This window comes from Mustela nivalis, assembly GCF_964662115.1.
Source record: "Mustela nivalis genome assembly, chromosome: 20".
NCBI classification, from domain to species: domain Eukaryota; kingdom Metazoa; phylum Chordata; class Mammalia; order Carnivora; family Mustelidae; genus Mustela; species Mustela nivalis.
Genome location: NC_139039.1, coordinates 33,889,607 through 33,917,172, shown reverse-complemented (window position 1 = coordinate 33,917,172; position 27,566 = coordinate 33,889,607). Strand labels below are relative to the sequence as shown.

Sequence of the window (27,566 nt, the reverse complement as noted above, 5' to 3'; positions counted from 1 at the left end):
CCAGACCCAGGCCATGTCTAGCTGTGTGCCCGCAGACCGACGGCATGTTTGGTTCCTTAACTCCCTACACCCTCCTGTCTGCTTGTGTGTTGTGTGGGTTGTCTTCGGTCCTGCTCTGCGTGCTGGGTAAGAAGCCAGCTTCGGTCACGTGGTGACATGTCGTTGAGTTTGGAGTCCTGAACCTGTGTTACAATGGTGATTAACTTGGCTTCATGGCCAACTAGAGCTGCCGCCGTGGAAAGACACAAGCCATGTGTGTGCCTTCACAGTGTGCTCAGGACAAAAGCATTGACCATAAAAGAAGAAAAAAAGAAAAGTCATTCTACATTAACATTTAGAAACCGTAGCCATTAAATAAAAGAAAAAAGGCCAGCAGTAGGTGGAAGGAAATACTTGCAATTTATATCTTATAAAAGTCTGGTATCTAAATCATATAAAGAGATTCTAAAAATCAATTAAAGAAAAGATATACAGCCAAAACGAAAAATGAGCAAAATATTTGAGCAGGCATTTTACAAAGAGGTTATCCAAATGGGCAAAAAACTTATAAAAATGAGTCCAACTTCATTATAGTCACCATGGAAAGGCAAAATAAAACCACAGTGAAATACCATTACGTAACGACCAGAATGGCTAAAATGGAAAAGGCTGATAATATCAAGTATTTGACTGGGATATGAACAAAAAATGGGGCGGGACATTTATTCTCTTCACTCCCTTCCTTGCCTCAGCACAAGCAGCCCCTCTGTCATGGATTCAGCAGTTTCCCTCACCCTGCCCCTGCGGGACTGAGGTGGTCAGGCCTTCCCCACCATCGCGAAGTCCCTGCGTGTTTCACGCATTTCCACACCTCCTTAAAAGGGGCCAGTCACTAAACTCTTTGAGATGAGAACAGCTCCAGAATCTCATTGCTATTCCTCTGCAGAGAATTTGGTTTCTACTCTGCGCAACATAGGGAACAACTCTGTTGGGCCTTCAGTAGAAGGGGGCTGTGCTGGGACTTGCTTTCTAAAAGGATTATTTTTACTTCTCTGTTGAAAACACTCTTATGAGGGCGTGAAGGGCGGGATCCGAGAGACCAGTGAACAGATCCCTCCTGTAATCTCTGTGAGACCCAGTGGTGGCTCCGATCAGGACAGGAAAGGACATGGTGGTTAGATTCTGGATAGAGTTTGAAGGCTCAGCCAAGCAGATGCCATTCCCAAATATACTTGGGAAAGAAGTCAGGGCGGACCCACTGGATTTTGACTTGTCCCACTTAAAGCACTTTGTTGCCACTGACGGAGTCCGGGAAAGCTGCGGATAGAGCACTGGGACGCGAGTTGAGGGAGAGCATTAGTTCAGTCTTGGAATGTGCGAAATGTGGACCGGCTCTCACCATCTGAACGGAAATGTCAGAGAGGGAGCTGAAAAGAGCGTCCGCTATGTTCTGAAGTTCAAAAGAGGGAACTGGACTAAAGACATAACTTGGGGTATCTGGGACCATGGGACCGGACTGGTTCACCGAGAGAGTGAGCAGAGAGCAGAACACAGGGCATGAGGTGGAGCCGTGGGCACGTCAGTATAAAAAGTTCTGGAAGAAGATGAAAAAAAAAAAATGCAGGAAGAAGCATGGCTGGAAGTTACCAGTTCTCTGCTCTGCACTTGCTCACAGGCTGGTGGGAAGGAGTGTCCCTCGCCACTGGCCATTTCTTAGAGCTTCAAAGAGCACAGTGAGGAGCACCGTTTTGATATGCAAACTAACAAGTCCAGACCCAAACCTCCTCTATCTGGCACTTTCACTCCCCAGGCACTGCTCCTTTGTCTTAACATCCCAAGGCCCGTTACCAGGCAGCCAGGCACCAGCCTTCCAGTTTAGACCCCCTGAGATTTTTAAGACCAGCCAATCCCATCCTGTTCCCCTGCCCCGCCATGGCTTTCCTTTGGAAATTCCAATAAAGGGTCTTAGTCTCTGCTTTCCCCTCACTCCTGCTTCCGGGCTTCTCACCAGAATCTTCCCGTATGGCCAAGCATGGCATGCCACGACCTCCTCCTCTCAGTGGAACAGACTTTGTTTGATTGTGTTTCCCTTGTGACTCCTCTTGTTGCCGTATCTGACTGACTACCACAGAAAGGCACACAGAACAAAAAGTTCTAATAATTGTGCATTGTGCATCTAATAACTGTGCATTAGCAGCATGGAGGTCACTGCTACCTTAAAAACAGCAATGCATTATTTATATTTAATTAGTATGTATTTAGCCAGTAGATACTACATCAATAAACAGATTTTTAAAAAGATTTTATTTATTTGACAGACAGAGATCACAAGTAGGTAGAGAGGTAGGCAGAGAGAGAGGAGGAAGCAGGCTCCCTGCTGAGCAGAGAGCCCAATGCGGGGCTCGATCCCAGGACCCTGGGATCATGACCTGAGTCAAAGGCAGAGGCTTTAACCCACTGAGCCACCCAGGTGGCCTAATAAACAGATATTTAGATGAACTCTATTCTGTTTGTGGGCCTTTGGTGACAAAACCTTAGTTAAGGGCCCTGAAGGCAAGAGTGTGAATTACAGTGTTGCAGGCAAAGACTTTCACAGGTCCTAGAGAGGGAACCAGTGTTTGCAGTTAACGCAGCACAGTGCTTTAAATGAGCTCTCCTCCAGTGCGTAAGGTGCACACCGTTTCCCCCAATTTTTAGTGGAGAACCTGACCCAGACGTGTTAAGATCCTACAGCTACTAGGGCAGTGCTAAATTCAAATTCAATTCTGATCCGAAAGTCCAAATTGTTATACTACACTATGCCCTCCAACAAAATTACAAAATAAAATGATTACAGAAGGCACACTTAAATTATCTGAGAATCAAATCTGGGTCCCTGTACTTCCCCAAATACTATTTCCTGGCAACCTATGCTAAAATAAACAAATAAATAAATAAATAAATTCCATAAAACATTCCTACAAGGCTTGGGAAGAAAATCTACTTAATTAGAAGTTTTCAGGCAACTTTAAAAAAGCTGATAATTATACATGATCTTGAAAAGTAATTCTGAAGTACAAAATTCAACTAACTTTAACAATCAAAATTCCAATTACAACTGATTTTATTCCTCTTTTCCTGTTACATTGAAAATATTTAGAGAAGTTAAACTAAGAAAAAACCAGCTACCTAAAGACTTCAATGAGTATTATTGCTTAAAATCCACAGGCTGTTTTTGTTAAGCTTTGTTTGTAAAAATCTTTTCTAAACACATTTAGCGAGTATATTCAGCTACCAACAAAGTCTCTTTCCAAACATGACAAGTCATTTCCAATGAAAAAGGGTAAATCCTAATATTACCAACATTATTATTGTGGAAAATGTTTAATATATTAGTCACTAGGATGATTTTCTAAATATATTTAGCAGGTTTGTTTGGCTACATATGAAGTCTCTTTTCAAACTTGACTTGTTATTTCCACTGACCTGAATAGGGTATTTCCCTGAGAAAGCAGAATGGCATCAAGTTTCAGTGCAGACTTTCCAAACAGAGAATAAGAATGCATCTAATATGTTGTCAGCTTTGAAATGATCTAATCCTCACGTAGTGTCCTCTGGACCACTGCCCCTGAAAAATCACTGGGCTCCTACTTTAGCAACATTCTTGAATTCGTTGAGTAGGATACAGAGTTCAACTAAAAGCTATGGGCATTCCATTGAAGGTGGTACACATGGAGGCCTGTTACATAATCTTGGTTTTTTGTTTTGTTTTGTTTTTTCCCCATATGATGAGCACCTTCCCACTGCTCCTCTGCCATCCACAGAGCAGCACTGTAGAACATACGAGAAGATGCTCGTATCTGGTAGCGAGGCTCTGCCCCCTCCCTCTGTCTTCTGTGAGGACCATGAAGCTGGGTTTGTACCACTTGCTTTACCCGTCCCGGGAAGCCATCTGAATCACCCATCTCTGTCCTAGGGTTAGTTTTTTATCCTTATCTCGTGGTGTGCTATCTGCAAATCAACACAGTCTAATCGGGATTATGGTATTCTCTCTTATCAGAGCGGCCTGTCATCTGGCAACCGCTGTTCTCCACTCTTCAGACAGATCTGTATGAGGGAAAGGAAGACTGGAAATCTCCATCAATACCAAACTGCCTCACAAATACAGCCGCACGGAGAGGAAACAAGAACACAGTAAGTCTTTGCATCAAGCAGTGGAGATGAATCCATTATTGTCGTCGCTGAAATCGACCTTACTTGGGTATCTTTCAAGAACATAAGCTTCTCCAAGTTTTTCCCTTCTCTGCTACTGCACTTACTTTTGACCCAATGCAATTAGCAACTTTAAGTGCTCACATTCTATAAATGTTTCCTATAAGCACCATCTCTCCAAACTAGATTTTTAAACCTTTTGAAGAGTCGAAGTTCTTACATGATACATTCATATTACTTAAAAATCAGCACTTCAGATAACGTTAACCTTTCGGATAAGTATGTAAAGGACACAGCAACACTGCGGGCATGAAGGGAAAGGTGAGAAATTGGGGGGGGGGTACTAAAAATCATATTTACACGGTGTCATAAACACCGCTACTCAAAATCCACACTTTTCTTCCTTCAAGAGTTCTACTGTTGTTTGAAGTCGCATGTGCCTTATTTCTCAGCCTCTCCTGCAGCTGGACATGGCCAAAGGAGTTCTAGTAAGTGTAAGTGCAAATGTACTAGGGATTTCTGAGAAAGCTACTGCTTTTCTGTTAAGGCACCCACTTCCTGTCTCCTTATTCTTCCTTCCCTGACATCAGACAGGGTGCTGGAGAGGAAGCAGCTCGGGTGCATCTATGAGGGAAGAAAAATAGAAGTTGGTCACTTTGACAGCATAATGGAGCTCCACGCTGCAGGAGTCCTTAACAGCCCATTGGGGAGAAAAATAAACTCTAGTTTCTTTAAACCACTGCAGCTTAAACAGTTTTATTTTTTAAACAGTTTTATTTTTTGTTACATACAGCCAAATCCTACTTTAACAGATACTCTTAAAGTAGCTGCTGAGATCACCAGAGGCCGAAATAAAATTCTTTTAAGGTGTGGCCATAGTAATAAAAAAAATATAGAAATCTGAAAAACAAAAAATACCTCCTTAGCATCAAAGACCAAAAGTACAGAAGCATTAGGAGAAGGAAACAAAAGACAAGTATAAAAGCAAATTTTTTTAAAAAGTGCACAGGCCACTGCAAATAGAAGTGGTAAGCAATGGACGAATGGAATTAATTCTTATTTTGTAGCCAAATTATTAAAATGAGGTTATGTTTAATCTGCTTTACTCAGCAGATGTAAATATGAGGTATTATACTCAAAAGGGCTATTTACAGGAGTGCAGAAAATTCACTTAAAACAAAGACAACCTCATTTCCTTACAATACTAGGTAACTGATAAGCATGTACACTCTGCCTGTGGCATTTACTTGCTCCCAGCACGTGGCTAGGAAAAAAGAAAATAAAAATAAAACCAGTATGTGCATAATATACAGTTGATTTATGACATGCAAATAGTTGTAATTCTTGAATAATTTATAGCATAGGACTGCTTAATATATAATTAATCAAATGATGTTTAATAGGATGAAGCTGAATGTTAAATGTGAATTTTGGTTGATATTGTGAATTATTTGAATTCACTAATAATTGTGAAAATTAACTTTGTAAGTGTTAGGTTTTAAATATGCCAGCAGGTAATATGTAGTTAATAACTTCAGAAACTGAAATTGAAGAATCACTTTTGCTTGAGACTCAGTAACTACATCTAGTTATGCCAGTAGTCTACATATGTGAGGCATGTCAAACTATTCTTCTGGCAAACAATTATCCTGATATAAAATGGCTACACCATGTAAAATAAAAGAATATGAAACTGAAAATTTAAATATCAAAGAAGCAAGAAATGGAAAAATATGACCAATTCTAGAAATTAAAATAATCCCAATAGAAGCTTGGTAAGTAAAAATACACTTCATGGTCCAAATGAAGTCTTGAAGGAATACATTAGAACACATACTTTATTTAATGTTGCTTCCTGCAAATGACAGGTCTTGATTCGTAGCCTCTAGACTGTCAGGTAAGAATATCTTAGATATCAGTCGGTTCAGCCTCAGAGTAGAACCACAATTTAATGATCAGATATGGTCAGAGTGCCTTGAGCATAGATAGGCAGTCCACTGTATGAATGCGGCTAACTCAACACCCAGCAATGCCCCAGATGGCACATAACGTGGCAGAGTGAATTTAAGACATTTACCCACCCTGGAGTGGAGGATAATAAATCCACAGCTTCAAGGGGAAGCCAGTAACCTTCAGGGAGAAGGCCTGTCAAGTATAAAATCTTTAATCATTTCAGATTACTACAGTTTGGCCTGGGGGCTCCAGCTCCATAATTTTATAGCTAAGGGAAAAACAAAAAAACAAAACAAACAAAAAAACCCACAACTCTAACTGAAAGAGACATGTATTGTGTTTAAAAATACACCATTATTAGAAAAAGTAAACTGAGATTCTACAATTAATATTATTTGATGGTATTCTCCCTCGCAAATGTTAAGCTGAAACTCTTCATCCATCTAGAAGGGACTGTATACATTTAAAATTTGTGTTGGACAGAGCTTTCCTTAAGAATGAGTGCCCTGTGTGCTGGCCAATCACATTCTTGGAATCACCTCTAAACATTCCACTGAGTTTTATAATTGCGGTTAAAACCGTCCATGTGGCATCTGTAAGCACTTGTTGACAGATGAGAAGATGGGCCTCAATGCCATGTATTATATTTCCAGCTGCTTTAAATTTAAATTAGCATGCTTTCCTAATTTCCCATCTTGATGCAATGATAACAAATTCAGGCTTGTAAAGGCCTGGAATCAAACACAATTTTTGCACAGTCCAGGTATTTAATTATTCATTAATCTGAATGAAGATATGAAAATATTTTGTTTTCTTGTCACTTCTGAGACTTCTGTCACTTCTGAGACTTCTCATCCAAAACACACACACACTCTCTCTCACTTTCTCTCTCTCTAAATCCTGGGAGAATTTTCTCTCTCTCTTCTTCCTAGCTACCACCTTCCAAACACTGAGAGTTGGTTAGAAGTCACTCCCAAGCTAGTAACACTTCTAACGGTGAGAAGGGACAACACATATAGACTTTCTCCATAGACAAAATTTTTATTTATTTTCAATGTGGTTTCTTAAAGTATTTACAAAATATGAACATAAATAACATTTTAAGAGAATCCATCAGCCATGCAAAAAATGTTGGAAATAAAGATACAAATTATTTTAACTCTAGGGGCAACAGATGGAAGACATCGTGCAAATTTAGAAAGTCACTCCATGGCCACATGCTTACATTAATAATTATACAAATTTTAGTCCATAGAAGTCTAAAAGTGTTCTTTGGATAAGTATAAAGTATTTTTTTAATTATAAGCGATATTTTCGTATTCCCAGGGAAGAAAGCAAAGCAGGAAGAAAAGCAGTGTCTTATCAGAAAAGTGTCTTATCAGAAAACTTACCATAAAAGTTTCTCCATAAATCTTTTCTAGAGTCTGTCTTATATTTCATTGGCCAGAACTATCCTATGGCAATGCTATCTCCAAAGAAAGCTTCGAAGTAAGTTTATAAATCTTAACTGAGTACAAGAAAACTGTCCCATAAAAAAATGAGTCACTATTATATACAACAACTTTGAGCATATAAAAACTTACATCTTAGAATTTTTTAGCTTTGTTTCCCTCAGATATTACTTAATACCTTAAATACTGATGCATGGAAGGTGATTAACTACTTGGTGAACCAATTAATCAATTTCATAAAGAGACAGATACGGATCTAACAGTTACTCTCGGTATACATAAGGTATCCATTTATAGGCAGAATGTGCCTAGACATCTAGTTCTTTGAGTTAACTCTGCTTGAAGCTGTAATTCTAAATAATTCTTCAAATCTAAGAACTTGATGTCTTTTCTGTGTGCAGTTCAAAATGACATACATTTTTATTCTGCCCAAAATTATTGAAATATTGAACTTTAACCAAAATAGTACATACAAAAAAAAAAAAAAAAAAAGAGTGGGGAGCAGAGAACAGTATGACTTTACATGCTGGTGATTTAGCTGTGGCCGACACCGTATTCTCACAGTAGACATATTTGCTGGTGAGTCTGATGACTAAACCATGCTGGGTTACAAAGAATTTCTATTGATATTTGCTTACAATTATAATTGGAAGTGACAAAGAAAATGCCACATACCTACACACACGCAGACAGACACGAAGAAAGCAAGTGAACAGGAACTTCTTCTAGAAAGGAATGCTACCAGAGGGAAAACTATTCCTTAAGATGACCTAAATCGAAGGAGCATTTTTTCCTCCAGCAATCATTAAGCCAGTATTTAGTGCTATGACATTTATTATAATCAGATGTTGATTCAAGTAGGAACTACCCAATTAAATAATTTTGACGAAAGCACCTGGCCCTAAGACCAAGTTATTTTGCTGACAACTAAAGCGTTACAAAGGCTAATGTAAACTACACTCCTCTTTAATTACCAGTCTCATTTAAGCCAACTTTTGATAACCAAACATGACCCAGTTATATTTCAGCTCCAACTCCTGCTGCAAAACATCTGGTCTGATCCAAAACACCCTCATTCCACATGCGTAGGAACTTACCTTCTCAATTTCCCGAGTGTCTCAATTTCAAATATTCTTGTCGTTATAAATCGTAGACAGAGCCTCGAAAATTTTCTGATTTCAAATTGCAGCAAGAGCATAAATCGGCTTAACAAAACTATGATAAATATATACATGTTGCCACCAAAAAAAAAAAAAAAAAGGCACCGAAAGTCTGGAAAAAATTCTGGTTCTTCACTCTAAATGCACATACCATTGACATGCTGTTTATACATGTGTATTTATGGATGCAGAATAGGTACTAAGTTTTCCAAGCCACAAACAGTTAATGGTACATGAAAATTGAAGTGACTGCGATGTAACAGCATCACTTCTGCATCAAAATAGCGGGAAGATCTACAGAGGGGCAAAGACAGCAGAACCTGGAACCTGGTCTTCCAAAACACTGAAGTTCAAATTTAAATTTACTCTAAGAAAATCTACCGTCACTAAAAATGTTAACAATCGTCACAGAATGCCATTTTTATACCATTTATATACTGTAGTACGAGGTGGTGTAAACAATGAAAAACTCTTGGCAAGTGGCAGATGTAGTTATTTTGTAATGAGCAAAAAGTTATCTAAAGTGTTTAAAAATATTTAACTGCAAAATATTCCACTAGAGTAGAAAGATGGACTATAGGAAAAGATTGTATAATTTATCAGAAAGAGTATGTGTCACGTTTCTGAAATTTTGGTTCATAAAAGAATGTTACCGTATCTATCGGCACCCCAAGAGCACATTATCAAGGGAGGTAATTTGCACTGGACTGAAATATTAATCCTTAACCGGGAGTTTCGGTAACTTTCAAAAGAGACCATGATCCTGGAATTACTGCACGTAGGACAGACCTACTCATGTCAGGGGGAAAGCAAAGCACCCAGACGGGAAAAAAAAACGCATTTAACTAACTAAAATGGTAAGAGTTTCAGCTTAGACTTAGAAAACTAGAAATTGTTCTGGAAAAGACTACACATAAGTATGGAAAACAATGTTCATTGTACTGCTCCTGAAATCATGCAACATAGGAGAGTCATGTACCGGTCAGTCTAAATGACACCTATAGTAACAGATATTGAAATCCATGTTTATGCTAGGTTGTGACATTTTGTGAAAAATTGAAAGGTTTTAAACATAAATGTTTAACTGGAACTCTTAAAGTTCAGATGAATAGCAACTGTTTGGCACTTCACAGACATATCTGTTAAAACTCATTTATAACCCATTTGCTACTCAAGCATTTACTTTCTTTTTTTAATATTTATTTATTTGAGAGAGAGAGCACGTGTGCACAAGCGGGGGAGGGTCAGAGGGTGAAGCGGACTCCCTGCTGAGCAGGGAGCCTGATGCTGGACTTGATCCCAGGACTCCGGGACCATGACCTGAGTTGAAGGCAGAGGCTTAACCAACTGAGCCACATAGGCACCCAAAGCAAGCATTTAATACTTAACGTGCCATACACAGTGCATATGGCATAGCCTACAGTTTGTCTGAATATCACAGATTTAATCTCGTACATAAATATTTTAGTGTTTAAGTTAACCACTTTAATTTCGGGGCAGAAAGTCAAATTTATATTGGTCTGCAACAACCCTGGTGGGGAGAAAACCCACAGTTAGCCCTGAGAGGGGCAGAGCTTTAGTGAAGGCAAATCAGGCATGCTTGTTCTCCTTCCTGCCATACTGCAGACACTTTACAGAGGTGTAATAAAGTTAAAATCAAGTTAAAAAAAGAAAAAACTTGGCATATGAAGGCAAAAGTTTAGATATTTTCTGCTAGAGGAAGCTTGAGGCAGTCACACTAACATCACCCCCAGTTTAAGAATGCAGAAGGGCTTACATGGTCAAATAAGCATGGCAGAGAAAGTTAACACTGATTTTAAATATTTTCATCTCTCCCTCACTAGGGTAGGTGTCTCCATATGCTACAGTACGGTAATAGAATTATGTTGTGCTCCTGGGGCCATGACACAAGGGTGCGTTTTTCTAAAGTAAAACAGAATGGGTCTCTAAAAGAGCACGCTCTGCTGCTATGAATGTCTAGGAGGAAAAAAATAATTTGCACAAAATGGTATAACATCATTATTTGCTTAATCTGTGTATCTAAAGCAGCTTCAAATTACCCAATTTTAAGTGTGATGGTCATGACTCATGAGTAATTCTGGCCTTAGTAAAACTCTAATTCGGCATGGATGGCCACCAATTTTTTTTTTTTTTTAAAGCCCTAGGATTCAAAGAGAACAAACAATGATTCACGATTGTCCCCAAATTTAAATGTGGCTCTGAGACAAAAGGATTAGTTTGTTTTTTAGGGAAGTCATAAGTGTCATGACCCATAAGCAAACACGGATCTAAATCAGTATTCCATGTTTCAAAACATAGACTCAGAAGAGGGCATTAAGATGGGCAAAATAACTAAATACACACAACAGATGCAAACAAAAAGAAAGAATTAAAAATATTCCACGCAGGCAAGGATACTGTAGTAAAGTAAACCACGGTGGTTTGGGATGGCCTCACGTCTGGTATTGGAGATTAACCGGCTACTTCCAAGGAATCTGAGTGAGAGGAAGTAACAGTCCCCCTTTCCAGATTATAGGAATTCCACTCAAAGATTAAAGGCAGCTGTGTGGTCGCTCGGGTTAGAGGGAATCGTGGCCATTTTCCTGTTTGTCAAGTTTATCCCCAATTGGTTTTGAGGGGAGGGAAGGGGGCATCAGAAGAAAAGACGCCGTGCAACAACGTAAAGAGAAGAAAATGAACTATTATCTTGAGGAAAGCTTATAGGGCTCTTACCAACACATCTCTTAGTAAGATAATTATTTGTGCCATCAGAAAAAAAAAAAAGGCATTAAACCTTTGAACACTAGTTGGCTGAGAAAGGGATAAGCAGTCAGCCTCCCCCACTCCCGGCCAGTTCCCAGGAGTGTGGCCCTTCTCCCAGGGGCACCCATTCATATATGTGAGAAGCTTCCAGAACAACCACAATGTGAAACGTGTTCTTTCCTTTTAGAAACTTTTCATCTATTTCAAGTACTTCACATCGGAAGTCTTATTAATTTCACGAATGTTTCCTCCACACAGAAAGGAATATTAAATATGCGATGTTATTTTAATCTTGTTTCTGACCAAAAAACACAAGTATGGTACTTTTAACAGAAAAAAAAAAAAAAAAACCTAGCACGAGAATAAAAATGACTGTGAAGAGAAAATGACATTACACTTTAAATTTGAAAATGGAGTGGAACTTAAAATATAAAGTGCATTTTATATCATGGCATACAGTTCTAGTCCTATAATAAAGATACGGAAAATTAGTTTAAAACAAGATGACAGCAGTATCTGCAGATAGATTTGTATAGGTAATCCACATGTATATGTATGGATTTGTATAGATGATGTATTATCTAATTCTTTATTCACTTACAAATAGGCTGAAAATCTAGTGTTTGCCTTATCTTTTGGTCTAGATTGAGTCAGAAATGCATTTTCAGTTTAGAACTATGGTTTCTGATCAAAAGTTCCTAAAATACTTCAACTAACATCTGTATTTGAACCTAAGGAAGTAAACTTTCAAGATGTTATTGAAGAAATAACATATTGTTAGCTCTTGAAGAGCCAGAATCTGTCTATACCACTCATTTTGAATTTCCTCTTCCTTGTCTGCTCGCCACCTCCTACACTGCCCACTCCCATCACCATCCAGTTTCTGCACCAAGAAAGTCACAGTGTTTACTGACCGTCTGGTGAACCAGTAAACAGAACCGTCAAACAAAATCAACTCCTATGACACACGAGGGCACTCAAGTAAATCAGACATGCCCAAGAAGTAAAGTATCTACTCCATGATTCATCTCAACGATGGCACAGACTTTGCTGGTTCCCATTCTGGAAGAATGCCCCAAAGAAGCAGGACAATTACGTTTTTCTAAACAAATCTACACAAGTTTACCTCTTGTGTTTAACATTCTACCATTATATTTTCTTTGTTGAAATGGTATTTTTAATATTTTAGATCTTCTGGAATGGTTTCCCTGTAAATTTAGAATGGATATTTTTATTTCTCTTATGCCAATTAATAATATTCAGACTTGAGAGGTTTACACACTGAAGTAGCAACATCAGTCTGTTTCTTTAATAGAGATGTAAATTTTAGAGTATGTAAGCTTTGGGGCGCCTGGGTGGCTCAGTCTGTCAAGCGTCTGCCTTCAGCTCAGCTCATGGTCCTGCGGTCCTGGGATGGAGCCCTGCATCGGGGACTCTGGGTCCCCTGCTCAGCGGGGGGTCTGCTTCTCCCTCTCCCCAGGCTCATGCTCACTCACGCTCTCTCTCTCGATCTTTCTCTCTTAAGTACATAAAGAAAACCTTAAAAAAAACATAAAGCATTAAAGCTTTGAAGTATTCAGGATGAGGTCATATGAAATTATATGGCATTATAACACTCCTGTGTGGACCAGAATCCTTTTCAGCTATGACTTAAGTACAGGGCACTTCAGGGGATGACCATCACCACCTACCAGAGCTGTCACACTCACGGAAAGACACAAACCCAGGCACACGGGAGATGTGGACACACATTCTAAGTCAATCTACAACACGTAGCCTCCATGCACTGAGGGGTTTAACACCGTGGATTTTCCCCAACTTTCTCCAAATCAAATATCAATATTACCTCCCCTTTCCATATTTAGGAAATCAGGAAAATTGTCAGTAAGCTTATAGTACAAATGTAATAAATTAGGTGGAAGGTGCTGGAGAATCACTCTGAAGACTATCACAGTTACTTCAAATGTCTAGGACCACAGTACTTAGGTCTGTGATTTTTTTTGATGATGAAACCTATCTATTTAACAAAAATTGACAGAATTTGATACCTCATTTCTGCTTCTCCCTTGCCTAGTCTTACTGTTGGTAGGAATATTTGCAAGCAGATTTTTTAAAAAGAATTGCTGGGGTGCCTGGCTGGCTCAGTTGATGGAGCATGTGATTCTTGATCTCAGGGTCTTGAGTTCAAGCCCCACACTGGGGATAGAGGCTTCTTTAAAAAAAAAAAAAAAAGGGAACTGCTAGACTGCTAGGACATCTCAAGGTTATCAATCTCTCTCCCACCCTCACTTTCTAGCTCTTTAATTGCTAGCTGAACTCCAAATCAGTGTATAGGCTATAGGGAATATAATATCATATATTCTGACTTATTTTTTTATTCTCTTTCAGTGGATGTCCAAAAATAATTAGCTAGGTGAGAAAGAATACATAAGCCACGGCTGGCAGTCTGAAGTGTGACTAAGTTTGGGGGGGGGAAGCGGAGAAAGGGGGGCAGAATGTGTGTGTGTGTGTGTGTGTGTGTGTTTGTAACTAATCATGACCACTGTTTACACTGCTTGCTTTGTTTGGAATGTGAGCCATAATAGAAAAAATGTCTGTTATTAATATATTTTACAAATGTTTCCAGATAGTGCAGTGATGGGTGCTTACATAAGTCCGCAGTGGTCTTCACTATCCATCAGACATAATCAGGAGCATATACTGGAGCTCAGATGCCGTCTATGGGTGGCCCATGGGATGAAAAGAGCTAGGCGGTGACAGAGGCTTCAAGGAAGGCTGCAGTTGAAAATGGCTCCGGGGAAGCTTGTGGCCAGCTTCTACTTCTCTTTTTTAGACACTTCTGCACAATGATACCCAATTAAGCTCCTTAAGACACCATTTCAGCCTATCACACGAGAATCTGCAGTGGTCCTACTGCTTTCAGCCAGTTCCAAAGTTAGGTCCTGCTCCTTGGTTTCTTACACCTTCCACAAGATTCCCCTTGGTTTCCCTTACCAGCTCTGGACTCCTCAGCCAAAGCGGTCCACTCCCCACTCACCTCCCCAAATCCCTCTTGACAGCACTGGCCTTCCTGCCTCTCTGCTTTGCTCTCGATACCCCAGATGCCCCCTCCTTTGTTTCTGTAACCAGCATCCACTTGTTTTCTGCCGCTGCCAGAACGCCAGTCCAGCCTTTCCATGCTTGTCCATGCAGCCACCAGGGGCTTCCCCAACAATTTCTGGTAAATCAGGAGACTTGCTTACAACAGCTCTGACACTGTCTGCATTTACGGTGTAGCCCATTTTTGGTATTTTAAGTGAGTAAGCTTCTCGTTCCTCACGAAGGATCACATGCTTGTTACAGACAGGAATTGTCCTGCACTGTATGCCTCACTCACCGCATTGTCATTTCCTGCTTAGGGTCAAAGCTGCTGTGGGTGAGAATTCATTAAAATGCTCCTGAACTGTCGTAGATTCGAGTAGGAGAATTTGGAGTCAGAAATCCACAAATCTCATGTGGAGTTAGCCTATCACCATGGCATCCTTCCTGAGTCCCTCAGTTTCCCCTCCGGGTGGTCAATGAGATGATCAGGGGAGTGGGGGAAGCCTTTGGGAAAGAACTGCTCTTCTATCCAAACCCGTACCCCCGCCCTGGGGGCCGCGCTAACTTCAGATCACAGAATCCTTCAGGAAACTCAGTGCCCACATATACATTTTATACGTAACCAATATACAACCAACTCCTGGCAAGGCTGATCTCATCAGTAAATACATTACTATGTCTTTAATGAAATTAGAAATATGCAAAGTTAGATGATAAATACTATAAAGAACCTTTTGTTAGAGCAGATCAGGGTTACAGCACCAAGTAATTTATGAAAATGAGCTTTTGGATTTCAGAACTGCACCAATGCCCCCTCACATTTGAAAGCCACTGGTGCACGATCAGTACCAGGACATAGCAAGAATGTACCAGTGATAGGCATCTCAAGGCATCCATTTGATTGACTTCATGATGGATGCCCAGTAATAAAGACAAAGTCTTCTTTCTCTTACAGTTAAACTACAAACTCTGAAAAAGAGTGAGTTGACTAATGATCTGAATAATTTACATGAGGGAATTTCAGAAGAAACAATTAAACTGACTATAATATTTACTGTAAATTTTTGAATGACATTGTAAGTTCAATGAACTATCATCATTCAATGAACTATCAAGTCTTTTTCTAATGTGAAAAATCAATGATACCTTAATTCACAATTTATACAGAGCTGAACTCACAAATGTGCCTTCTGCAACAACTGTAGGACTAGGGAGTAGTTACAGAATGACCACCGACCGGAAATAATGTAGCTGGTACAAGATGCAACAATGCATGCCTGGGAGCCCAAGGACCTGAATGCTTCTACCAACCACAGTTCGTTCTTTCCAAACCCAGTTATTCCTGAAAGGTCACTGGGCATAGGTAAAACCATAATCTTTCCACCGAAGTTGTATTAGTGCAACTTAGATAGGAATTCTGGTTAGAATTCTTGTTATGCACGCATTCTTGCAAGGCTACTAGGGACTCAGGTCATGTATGACCACCTTTTCATTGGAGGGGGCACCATATGGTAAGGCTTGGAGGAAAGTACAAGTTTATTTCAGAGTTGTCCAATTGTAAGGGAACTGGGGCTCAAATAAATGTAACCGGATTAGGCCCCATGCGCAGAGTCCCTCTTCTCTCTGCCTTCTTGTGCACAGCTACCACTTGCAGGAAGAAAAGACTATCTATGGTCATGGGCCTTTCACAGATCCGGAAGGCCCAAACCCATGGTCACACTTTTCTAAAATAAGTGCTGCAAAAGCTTTTTTTAAAAAGAGAAACTAAAGAAAGAAAGCCCTATCCCCGCTCCCGGCTAAGTCATTCGAGTCTTGGGCTTATTATCTTTAATGAAATAAAATAACATCCATCTCAGAAAGACGTAATGAAAAACAAACTGAACTTGAACAGCTCTTGGCACAGTGCAGGGCACACAGAGATGCTGAGGATGTTACCGAGAAGACCTAAAGATCATGTGAATGCCTACTCAATATACAGACGTCTGCACGGTCCCCAGGGAGTGATCTGAACCTGTAAATACCCCGATAGCTGCCAAAAACACCAGTGCCAGGGGCACAGCAACCTTCTGTGCTCTCCCACCAGCCTCTGAGTCCCAAAACATCCTAGAAAGAGCTGTGAGACAGAACTCCTGGTTGCTGCCATGTTGGTCAGGAGGCCAAGACCTTCACCTCAAGAGCCGCTGACCCAAAAGGGCAGAAAGCAGTGTCCCCAGTCCACCACCTTCCACTGTCTCAGGTCAACTTGGACAGCCAAGAAAAGAGACCCACCAGCCCTAAAGCTGTGCGACCGATACCAAGAAGTGCTTCCTACAAAGCAAAGTTGATGATAATCAATTCTTGAACAAATGACTGTTCATCAGGTGTCCTGAATTCAGAAGAACAAACTCCAAGAAGTGAAACCCAAATCAAAGAGGAATTGAGCTCTTTTATGTCCCAAACCATAGATAACCAGCATCACTCAGAGCCTCAGACAAAACACTTAATCGTACACTGTAAGGTAATTCATAATCGTAAAAACTGTAGACGTGCCATTGAAGCGTAGATGCTTGGGAAAAGGGGACAAAACCCCAGTCCTTCCATTATGTCATCCTTTGCCCTCCTCAGAAAGGGGCTCTTAGGGAGTGAAACTCTGGGCCTCCGACATAAATCGATGTGGAGTGAAGTGAAGACAAGGAAGTTCATGGGTTTCCACTTTCACAGACATTTCATATTTCCCTACTATTGAACCCCTTTCTAAAGACTGCTGCCAGAGAGTACGGACATCTGCAGAACATCCGAGAAATGTCACGGGTCCTGCGACGTGAAGCACAGAGAAGGCCGCAAGTCAATGACTCTGTATTATAGTTGCGCTTAGAGCCCAATAATTCAGTGGAGTAAAATTTACCTCTCCATTTTCAATGCAGAGCGGTAGGATATGCAGACTGTTAATTTTCCTTTCAGGATTGTAATAGTACTTGTCAAATGCTCACATACTTTAAGGATATTACACAGTTTAAGTCCTGTTGATCCAAGGCAATGATTTTCCTCCAATGGGATGTTAATTTGTAAAGCTTATTTTGCTTCTCCGAAGAGTTTTTAGACTAGTAAAATCTTTTTTTTTTTTTTAAAGATTTTATTTATTTATTTGACAGACAGAGATCACAAGTAGGCAGAGAGGCAGGCAGAGAGAGAGGAGGAAGCAGGCTCCCTGCTGAGCAGAGAGCCCGATATGGGACTCGATCCCAGGACCCTGAGATCATGACCTGAGCCGAAGGCAGCGGCTTAATCCACTGAGCCACCCAGGCGCCCCTAGACTAGTAAAATCTTAAGCAATTTACAGAAGCATGCTGTCGTCAGCCACATGGATCCCTGAAAACCGGTCTCTGCTCTTCTCCGCAGGGCCCCAAACCTGCAAGGACCCACGCTGCCCTACGATGAAAGTACGGATGCCAAGGTTCGTTTCTTCTTCTCCCTCATCTTTCTGGTGAATGAGTCCACAAATCTATGGGTTCTTTCTCTGTGACAGCTTTGACTTCTGCTCCTGCTGCCTCAACTCTGCTCTACATATCACTTCCCTTCTAGAATACTGTTGTTGCTTCTTCACTAGACCATGTCCCCAGCAAGTCTTTAAGACTTGTAATCAGTCCCAGAATGATTTCAAAACTTCTCTTATTACCTGTGTCTTTCAGGTGCTCAGAGCATGAATCACCCTCCATAACTCACCTTCAAGTGTCTTAGGTCATTCGTGACGTGACCACAACCATTTCTAAAAACTTACTCATAGTTAAGATTCTTCACTGTTATTCTATATAACCCCTTGCCTTCTCACCTTCTCACCCCATCCATGACCCAAATGGGATCCCCATGCTTGATATAGTCTAGTCATGTGCTGGAAATTCTCACCCAAGTTACAGCCCAAGTTCTGCCTCTTGCCAAGGCACTCCAGGCCACGTGGATGACTCTCTTGTGCAAACTTCAGGACACAGACGATGCTCTGGGACTATTCCTTCAATACCTCACAGTATTTTTTGTGCTTAAGTCTTTATTTTTTCTATCTGAGCTGTATGCTCCCCGAAAAGAGGAAAAATGGCTTACGTCTTTTAAGATACCCCCTGCCTAACAGATTACCCTGCAAACTCAACAGTTACATAAAGAAGATGGCAAAACCCATGAAATTAGTCATTGTTACATACCGTAGTTCAGTGATTCTAAAACTGTCATTATGCATGAGAATGACTTAGGATGTTAGTATAAATGTATATTCCAAGGGCCAAACCTAGAGATTTGGTTGGTCTCAGGCAAGGGGAAAAAATTTAAAGACCTCTAGGGAATTCTAATATAGTTAACCCACACATGTTTTGTTGAAAAACATCATCACTGATTAATTTGAAACAGTAAACACAAATAAAACAAGTACAAAAGTATGGAGAATTATAAACAGTGGAGAAAGAAAATCTGGCATGTTGTAAACTGGTTACCATTATTAGGAAGTTTTTTGTGATAGTAAGCATAAACCATAAGTTCTTTTACTATTTTAATTTAAAACAGCTATTCTCATTAAAGCAATTAGTGTTAAGATTAAAATAATCTTTTTTTTGCATTTAAATTGTAAAGTAGGGTTATTTAAAGTTATTTATGTAAAACAAAATAAGTTATATTTGCTTATTCAATCATACTTGATCTAGATTATTCTCTTAATTGAGACATTATAAACCTTTAAGCCTTCTTTTGTGGATTTTGATCTTTAACACAGGCATGTGCAACATAAGACATGTTCTCCTTGAATTCATTGCTCTAAAATATATAAAGACCTAAGTATTTATACTCCCTGCTAACCCCTTTTTGGAATAAAAGTATAGTACTTGTAATTCTTTTTTCATGATAAATAATTTTTTTTTCTTTTAAAATAAAAACTCCTCAACTCCAACCAATCAGAGTGAATGCTATACAATCTCATGTTGGCAAATCTAGCAATTGTATTTAGCAATCTAGTGCTGTTGCCAGGTTTTGCAGGTTTTTGAGTTAGACGATAATTTTAAATAGTTCCTCTTAATTTTAATTATATAATATATAATATTATAATACTTTAATTATATAATTTTAATTATATAATAGGCAGTACTTTGCCTGCCATACTTTTCTCATGTTGGCTTGCTTGTACTAATATCCTTCAGGGAAACATTCTGGGATCTGTTAGTAAGTCACATAACCAGGAAAAGAGGAACCTGATAAATAAAAATATAAGTCAAGGGACAAGGGAGTCTTGTTCATATGCGCTTGAATGTATATGATATATATGTTTGTACATGCTTGTTCACGTTTGGGGGAAGTGTGGTGAAAGACTTGATGGCTAAGCTCGGTTTATAGTTTGTGAGCTGTTTTGTATTTTTTTTTAAAACACTATAAAAATACTTCCTAAGTGTCAATTACCCAAACTCTGCATTTATCGAAGATTTTGTATATTTAGTGTCTCTTATCTACCTTCTGAAATCTCTTCTTGGGGTCGGGTTTCTGTACCACATAGGACGTTAACAATCAGTTCCTCTCCCAGCTTTACCTCCTCATGAGCCACTTGTTTAGGCCACTAGGGAGAGACATGGAGTCTCTGGACCATGTCTCTTGGGAATCTCATGGCAAGGAACCAAAAACTTCAAGAAAGGCATTAATGACGCTTGCCCCGTCAAGCTTCCACTCAACCAATGAGGAACATTTTGGTGCAGAAATAATATACTGTCTTAGGGGCTGCAGAACTCAGAGACTTAAAATGATGTTTCGAGTGGAAGAGAGTCCCTGTCACATACAGAATATCAACTCACATTCACCATACAGGATATAAAAGATGGCTAAATATGAAAAGCAAATAAAAGCACGTGAAGATTTTTACAGCCAAAGAAAGATTTGATTACATCACCGAAGAAGATGATTTTGAAGATGAAAAATAACTTTAACCTCCAAAGGCACACCCACACAAAACAAACATGCATGTGCACACATGGGCCCAGTCCTTCAAGACTGGCCCAGCAGTGAGTGACTCCCACACAGGCTTTTGGCTTATCAGGAAAGACTTCTCATTTTACTTCCTTCTTCACCCTTTCCTCCTGCAAACTCAAGTAAGTTACCACAGGTAATAACCTGCTCTCAAGAGGTTCCCTGATCTCTTTCACCAGCCACCTGAGTGTTGCCTTACTAAGTCATACTTTTAATAATTTGACTTTGCAGAGACAGAAAGTGAACAGATATCATGAAACCCAAGGCATTCAAATTACAGGAAGTGTAACTGGGTCTAATGTTACGTTTTTCAAGGCATTTAAACACAGGGAGACATTCTCATGATAATAGTTCTACCAACCTTAAGTATCTGTGTTGAAAATTATTTTACAAATCACATAATACACTCTTCTGTAATTTGACATTTTTTTTTCCTCCCAAGGTTTTCTTTCCCTGGACCCATATATAATTACAAATTCTGTTGTTGTTTTTTTAAGATAATTTGTCCCCCAAATTTAAAGTTTAAAGGTAGTTTGATTTTTTTTTTAATTAGTCTTCTGCATCGTAAAACGTTATTTCAAAATATAACTGTGGAGGCAATTCAATTCCTACACATTCAACATATGTTCATCAAGTCACCTCCCAGCTGACAGTCACACACCCCTGGCCAAGGGGTGAAATAAAGCACTGCATTCTGGACCCAGTCAGGGGCTCTGCAGGCCTTTGAAAGGAGGCGTTCCACAGTCTGTGGAATACAAAACTTCTCCGGGAGTTCCCAAACTCCGTTCAGCACACTAGCCATCCTTATGACAGAGCTGAACGTTTTACGTACACATTTTGGAAGAGCACAAGCAGGCACAGATACAGTCACTCCTGTTTGAAAATCAGAATATCTCAAAAGTACCGTGGCAACATTTTCTGGCAAAGGGTTAAACCCTCTTTTACTTAATAAAACTATCCACCTTACTTTTCAGTACTTTAGCGCATTTCAGAAACGCAGAGTTTATGAAGCTGTAAAGTCTTGCCTGACTGTGGTCTACAAGCGATCGTGCTGCAGCCCACCTTTGCCCAGCTTCTCCAGGGGAATCTCAAGTCTTGATCCCAAGCCGGTGACTACATTCCTTTTACACTTTCCCTAAAAACGCCCGGTGCTCCGAGTAAGAGCAACGCTCCGGGAAAACAAACCTCGGCCGACCGGTCGCCCCAGCCCCCGGAGCTGCGTGGGCGCCCACTGATCTGATGCGGGAAGAGGCGAGCCGTCCCGACCGGACGAACCCGGGCTCCCCCGAGCCGCGCGCCCCGCGAGGGCTCCAGCCCGCCGGGTGCACCGCGGGGACCGCTCCCGGCAGGTTGCAATCTGCACCAGCCGCCGCCTCTGCGGCCGCCGCTTTCTCCGGACGTGGCTTCCCGACTTAGCAACAACTGCACTGCAAGAAAACCAGGAGAAGAAAACTTTTCTCCGAGGAAGCGTGCGGGCAGCTCGGTTAAGTCTGGATGCAACGCCCAGAAGGTGGAACAGCACCCCACGCTCGGCGCGGCTCCCGGGTCCCCGGGACCCCCGACACCGCAGCGCCCCCCGCACTCGCCCCCAGGCCGGCCCCGGCGCGCGCGGCCCCGCACCTACCTGGGCCTCGTCCGCGTCCGGCTCCGCGTCGGAGAAGCCGAGTCCCGATTCGAAGGCGGCGGCGGCGGCGGCGGCGGGCGCGTCGCGCGGACCCGGGAGCAGCGCAGCGGCGAGCAGGGAACACGCCAGAGAGAAGAAGCCCAGCAAGTGCATGGTGGAAGGACCCGGAGCGCGGCGGCCGGGCCGCGGTGGGGGCGGGGGGGGCGCGGCGCCCCCGCGACGCTGCGCTCCCTCCGCGCGGAGCCGCCGGCGACCCCCGAGGGCGGCCGGAGGCGGCGGCAGCGGCCCGCGGCTCGGCGCTCCCCACGCGGCGCGGCGCGGTCCCGGCCAGTGCCGGGGAGGGGCGCGCGGTCAGGTAAAAGCCTCACAGGAAACCGGACGTCCGAGCTCCCCGCATTCGGGGCCGGCGAGGTGAGGCGAGGGCGAGGGCGAGCGGGGACGGCGCCTCGGTTCGCCTTTCTGTTTTCGCTTTCCGGCACGAGGGGGGCAAAGCCGACCCCCTCGGCGCTGCTCGGCCCCTCCGACCCCCCCGAGCCCGCGGCCCCCTCCTCCCTCCCCTCCCCTTCCCCGGTGCAGCGAGCGGCGGCCGGGAGGAGGGCGGCGGGGCGCCGCGCGGCCAGGCCGGGGAGCTCGGCGGCGCGGGCGGCTCCGGAGCGCGGGGCGAGCGGCGGCGGCGGCGGGCGCAGGGGCAGGGCATGGCTGACGCGCCCTCTGCCTGCGCTTATGTGAGAGAAAGCGGCCGAGGGAGGGAGCGTGCCGAGCCCGGCCGCCCTCCCCTCTCACTTTCCCTCGGAAGCGCTCCTCGCGCGCCCCGCGGCCCGCGCCTCCGCCCCGGCGCCCCGCGTCCCCTCCCCTCTCCCCTCCCCCTCCCGGGAGCGCGGCCCGGGGGGCAAGTTGGGCGGGGGCCGGCGGGCGGCGCGGGGCCGGGCGGAGCGCGCCTGGGTCGGCGTCCCGGGGAAGGCCGGCCGACCCTTTGTCCTCGGCCGCAGCCCGGCTCCGGCCCCGCGCCCGGCGCGCCTCGAACCCGGCGCCCCCGCTCGAGGTTCGCCAGCCGTCCCGGAGTTTCAGGAGGTCCGAGGGCGAGTCCTCACAATGGCGGGGACCCCGCCGCGGGCCCCTCTTTCCCTGCCTCTGGGTCGCTTCGTGTGCCGCCGAGCACCCCGGGAGAGCTCAGAGGGCAGGGCGGGCTATCGGGGCGAGTGCTGAGGAGCCCCTCGGATCCCGGACTTTGGGCGGGTGGGGAACGTAGAGCCTCAGGCTTCAAGGAGAGGAAAGACACGCACTGTCAGTTTCTGCAGGGAAGTTGGGTTTCAGGGAGAAAGGGAGTGATCAAGAGACACGTGTGCTGTTCACAGCGTGGAAAGTGACATCTGCAGAAAAGTCACTGCATTTCCCCCATTGGAAAGTCACGATGTGGCGCCGATCGCATGGGCTGTCTCCCTCTCTGGGGCTGCCTGGACACGTCGCCGGTGACCCCGATGCTGGGTTTCCCGAGCTACTTTTAAATACACGGATCAAAGAGTCTTGGACAGAGAAGAGACTTCGTTACCTGATTCAACTCTCCAAGTTCTGAACCCCCACCCCCACCCCATTACATACTAGAAGGCTCAAATATCTTCAGGACAGGGAGTCCTCTGCCTTTTGAAAATCAACATTGCCAAAAAGCATTTCCTTCCACGTATCCATTGCTTTCGACTTCTGGACTTTACACAATCAATCTAATCTAACTTCCACATGTGAGTTCTTCGACTATTTTGAAAACATCTGTCCTGTTCTCCCTATGCTAGCTTTCCTTCCAGATAAATATCCTTTTTTAGGAAAACGACAGCTCCACATTCCCTCATCAACTGTAATCTAATTGTCCATGTTCTTGGTAAAGGATACCGCTCAGGATGAGCTTCAGAGTTGAAAGCGCTCTACAAGCATGTAGAAAGGGTCTTCTCGTCCAGCCGTTGCGCATGTGTTGATACAGCCTCGAATGGAGTTTCTTTTCTGGCAGCCAAATGAGTGTTGACTCACGCTATGCTTAAAATCAGCTAAATGCCTCAAGAATTTTTCGTGTGTATTGCTGCTCAGTCCCATGTACGTTGCCCTGCATTTGTCAAGTTGGCTTACTGTGCCCAAGATTTGAGCTCTGTAATTTTTTCTTTATTATGTTCTGTCCACTCAGTGAGTCGGCCCAAGATCACAGCATACTGAGATGTTTGGGGGGATGCTAGCCCTCTGGGTCTGTCATGCTTCTTGCTGTCCTTCTACTCATATTTCATCAAAATGAGCCAAAAATGTTTGCCATATTTGGCCTCAGATACCGATAGAGAGCTGTGAGAAGGGAAGAGCCAAAGCCAGACTAGTAGGGCTGAAGTCAAAGTCGGAGCTTCTTTTGAACTGTTTGCTATTGTAGCTATTCTCAGCTTTGCACGTAGAAAAGGGAAATTAAAAAAAAACACGTGCTCAAGTGCACCATCAGAGACTCCTTCAATTGGCCCCAGGGTGACATGTGTGCTTTGGACCCCCATAGGCAACCACACTGGGAATCTCAGGCACTTGCAGCACTCCTAGGGCCTGGCATAGAGTGAAGACTGTCAATCAAATGTATCAATCAAAATGTATCAAAAGGCGTCTTGTTAACTGATTTTGTTTAGCTGTAAGCACATTCAGGCTTTTTTTTTTTCCTCTCAAAAATGTTATCATTTTACCACTTATTATTTTAAGTAAAGGAATCGCGGGCAAAAAGTATACTTGAGAGAAAAAAAAAAAAAAAAAGACGGCAGTCTCAGAAGACCAGCCTGGTTTGGCTGTTGGAGTGTGTTCGCTGTAAAAAGGGCCACTTTCTCTGCTCTACCTTTATCTGCCACTTTTGGTTATTGTGCCTTTCTTGAAGAGCAGTTGTAAATTTATCTTAATTTACTTAGGACTTTTTTTCTTTGAGACAATTTTCTTTTGTTGCTGTTGGAAAAGACTATGTTTTTTTTTTTTTTCTAATAGTTTTTAATTTTATTAGACTTAGTTGTGCTATAGACAACGTTGGGTTTAGAGCTGCACTGAGACTTTCTTGGTGACTTTGTACACAGTTCATTTTGGAACCACTTCTGTATGTGCTCTTTCTGTTGGATAGTTCCAAGTTTGAGCTTACTGTAATATTTAAGTCTTGAGAGTGAATTTTTAAGTTAATTAATGAATTAATTTGATTTTGTTTATTTATTCATGAGAGACAGAGAGACAGCTAGGCAGAGGTGGAGGGAGATGCAGTCTCCCCACACAATGGGGAGCCTGGTGTGGGACTTGATCCCAGGATCGTGGGAATGTGACCTGAGCCAAAGGCAGATACTTAACTGGCTGAGCCACCCAGGTGCCCCTTGACAGTGAATTTTAAAATGAAGTGTTCTTGATATTTTAAAATTTATTTTTACTTTTTTTAAGAGTGTATTTATTTGAGAGCAAAATGAACTAGAGAGAGGAGGCGCAGGGGGAGGGGCAGAGGAAGAGGGAGAGGGAGAAGCAGGCTCCCTGCTAAGCAGGAAGCCTGATGCTGGGCCTGGCTGGATCCCAGGATTCCTGGATCCTGACCTGACCTGAAGGCAGATGCTTAACCTGCTGAGCCACCTAGGCAACCCCATCATGTTTTCTTCTTATTATTTTGTTAATCAAAATTTTTGTTTACTGGTAATACCCATTTTTGTAACATCTGATGTTTTTATTTGAAATTCTACTTTTATAGGTATTAAAATCAGAGTCTTCGATAACTGAGACCGTCTGTGAACATGACTTGTAGGCATCCATAAACCCACTTATAACAAAGTGATTTAGTTATTCCTTCTAGGAAACTTTAACCTAGGAAAGATGATTACAAACTAGTAATTAAATCCACTGTTTGCTTCCAGAAATGCCCACAAATCAGTAGAGTCAAGATAATAACTGCACACTGGCAAGTAGCCTTCTTATTGTAACAATTTACTCGGGACCCTCACCTAGATGTGTCACCCAGTCCTAAACTGTGACATCACAGCTTTGCTCAATCCTACTCAACTCTCCACTTTGAAAGACCCCCTTAACCTACTTGAGTCTAATCCCCAAAGTCCTATAATTATTCTACTTCTGACTTATCTCTTCTGAGACATTGCTGTGTCCCTTATTGCAGTAAGTTCTACTAAATGTGACTTTTGTTTATTGAAGGGTTATCTGGTGATGTTTTGAGGAGTTCAACTACCTGGAAGTCCCACCAAGATCCTACTGAAAACCTCCTTTGTGCCAAAGCCTAGTCCCTCTCAGAAATGGGGGGCCACTGAGGCCAGTGATGAGGTAAGTCTTGCATTAGATCTCAATTCCAGCTTCTCATCATCAAACTGTCAAATGGTAAGTCTATTTTGTCCTGGAGGATCGCCTTTCAGGAATTCTTTGATTATTTCATGAGATTTGTAGACGTACATCCCTGGGAGAAAGCTGCCTCATTACTAGCAACGTTACTTTTTGTCACTACTCTTTTCATTATTTTCTGTTGTTCATGGTTAGTAGGAAGTTCATGTCCAAACATTATGTCTCCCAAGACCTGTCAGGTTGGCTACTGGAAGCTGCCTAGCCATTAGTTTGTGTGCCCAGGACATAAGGTCAACAAATCACTGATTTGACTGACCATTGCCAGACTGTCATGTGTTCCTCTCAGCCTGAACGCGAGTGTGTGTCTTCTGAAGGTGTTTTGCACGTATTTACATCGTAACTAATACATGTGAGTTGCTTCCTAAATGGCATAAATTTACCAACAGTAGTTTAACTTTGGTAGCCATTTTGGGAAACCTTTCATTGGAACAAAATTCCTCCTTTTTGAGAAGTGGTTTAGAATGGAAAGAGTAAAACGGCGAACGTTCAGTGACCTGTATTTTTTTATTGGTATGCAAAAGCTTACAAGAGAATTCAGCTTCCACTGTTGCCTCTCTAAATATTCTGGTGAAGGAAACCAATGAAAAATGTGAAAGACTATCTCTTTTCTAGATCTGCTCAAACCACAACTTGAACCTAAAAGTTTTGATCATACTCTTGTTCGGTCCCGTGACCCTCAGTTACCCTGTTCGTCTACCGCTCTGACCGGCTCTCCGTTCCCGCTGGCCAGCCAGCCACTCCGAAAGCTGAATTGTCTCCTAAAGTCAACCAGATCAGAACAAGCCCCTCACGGTCAAACTTAAGCCCTGATTGTGGTTTGAGCTGAGAGTGATTTTCAAAGGCTTTCCAAAGCCTGTGCAGGACAGGCGGAAATTTACAGAGCAATTTGCAGTAGTTATAAGAACGCTTAATTCAGTGTTCCCAGATCTGTATCCATTGATTTATATGTTATTAGGAACCTCATAGGTGATAAAATTCAATAGAAAAGTTACTGTGAATTTTTTGATTGTGGCTTAAAAGACC

General features: G+C 42.5%; 1 protein-coding gene across 1 annotated transcript in view; it reads right to left on the bottom strand.

Moving 5' to 3' along the window:
- The window catches only part of VEGFC (vascular endothelial growth factor C), a 101,527-nt gene extending 79,109 nt beyond the window's left edge, over window positions 1–22,418 (bottom strand). Inside the window, exon 1 of the mRNA XM_082715827.1 lies at window positions 22,170–22,418. Within this exon, the coding sequence (XP_082571953.1) occupies window positions 22,170–22,322 (153 nt within the window). The 5' untranslated portion in view covers window positions 22,323–22,418. The remainder of the gene's footprint in view (window positions 1–22,169) is intronic.
- Between the last annotated feature and the right edge of the window lie 5,148 nt (window positions 22,419–27,566).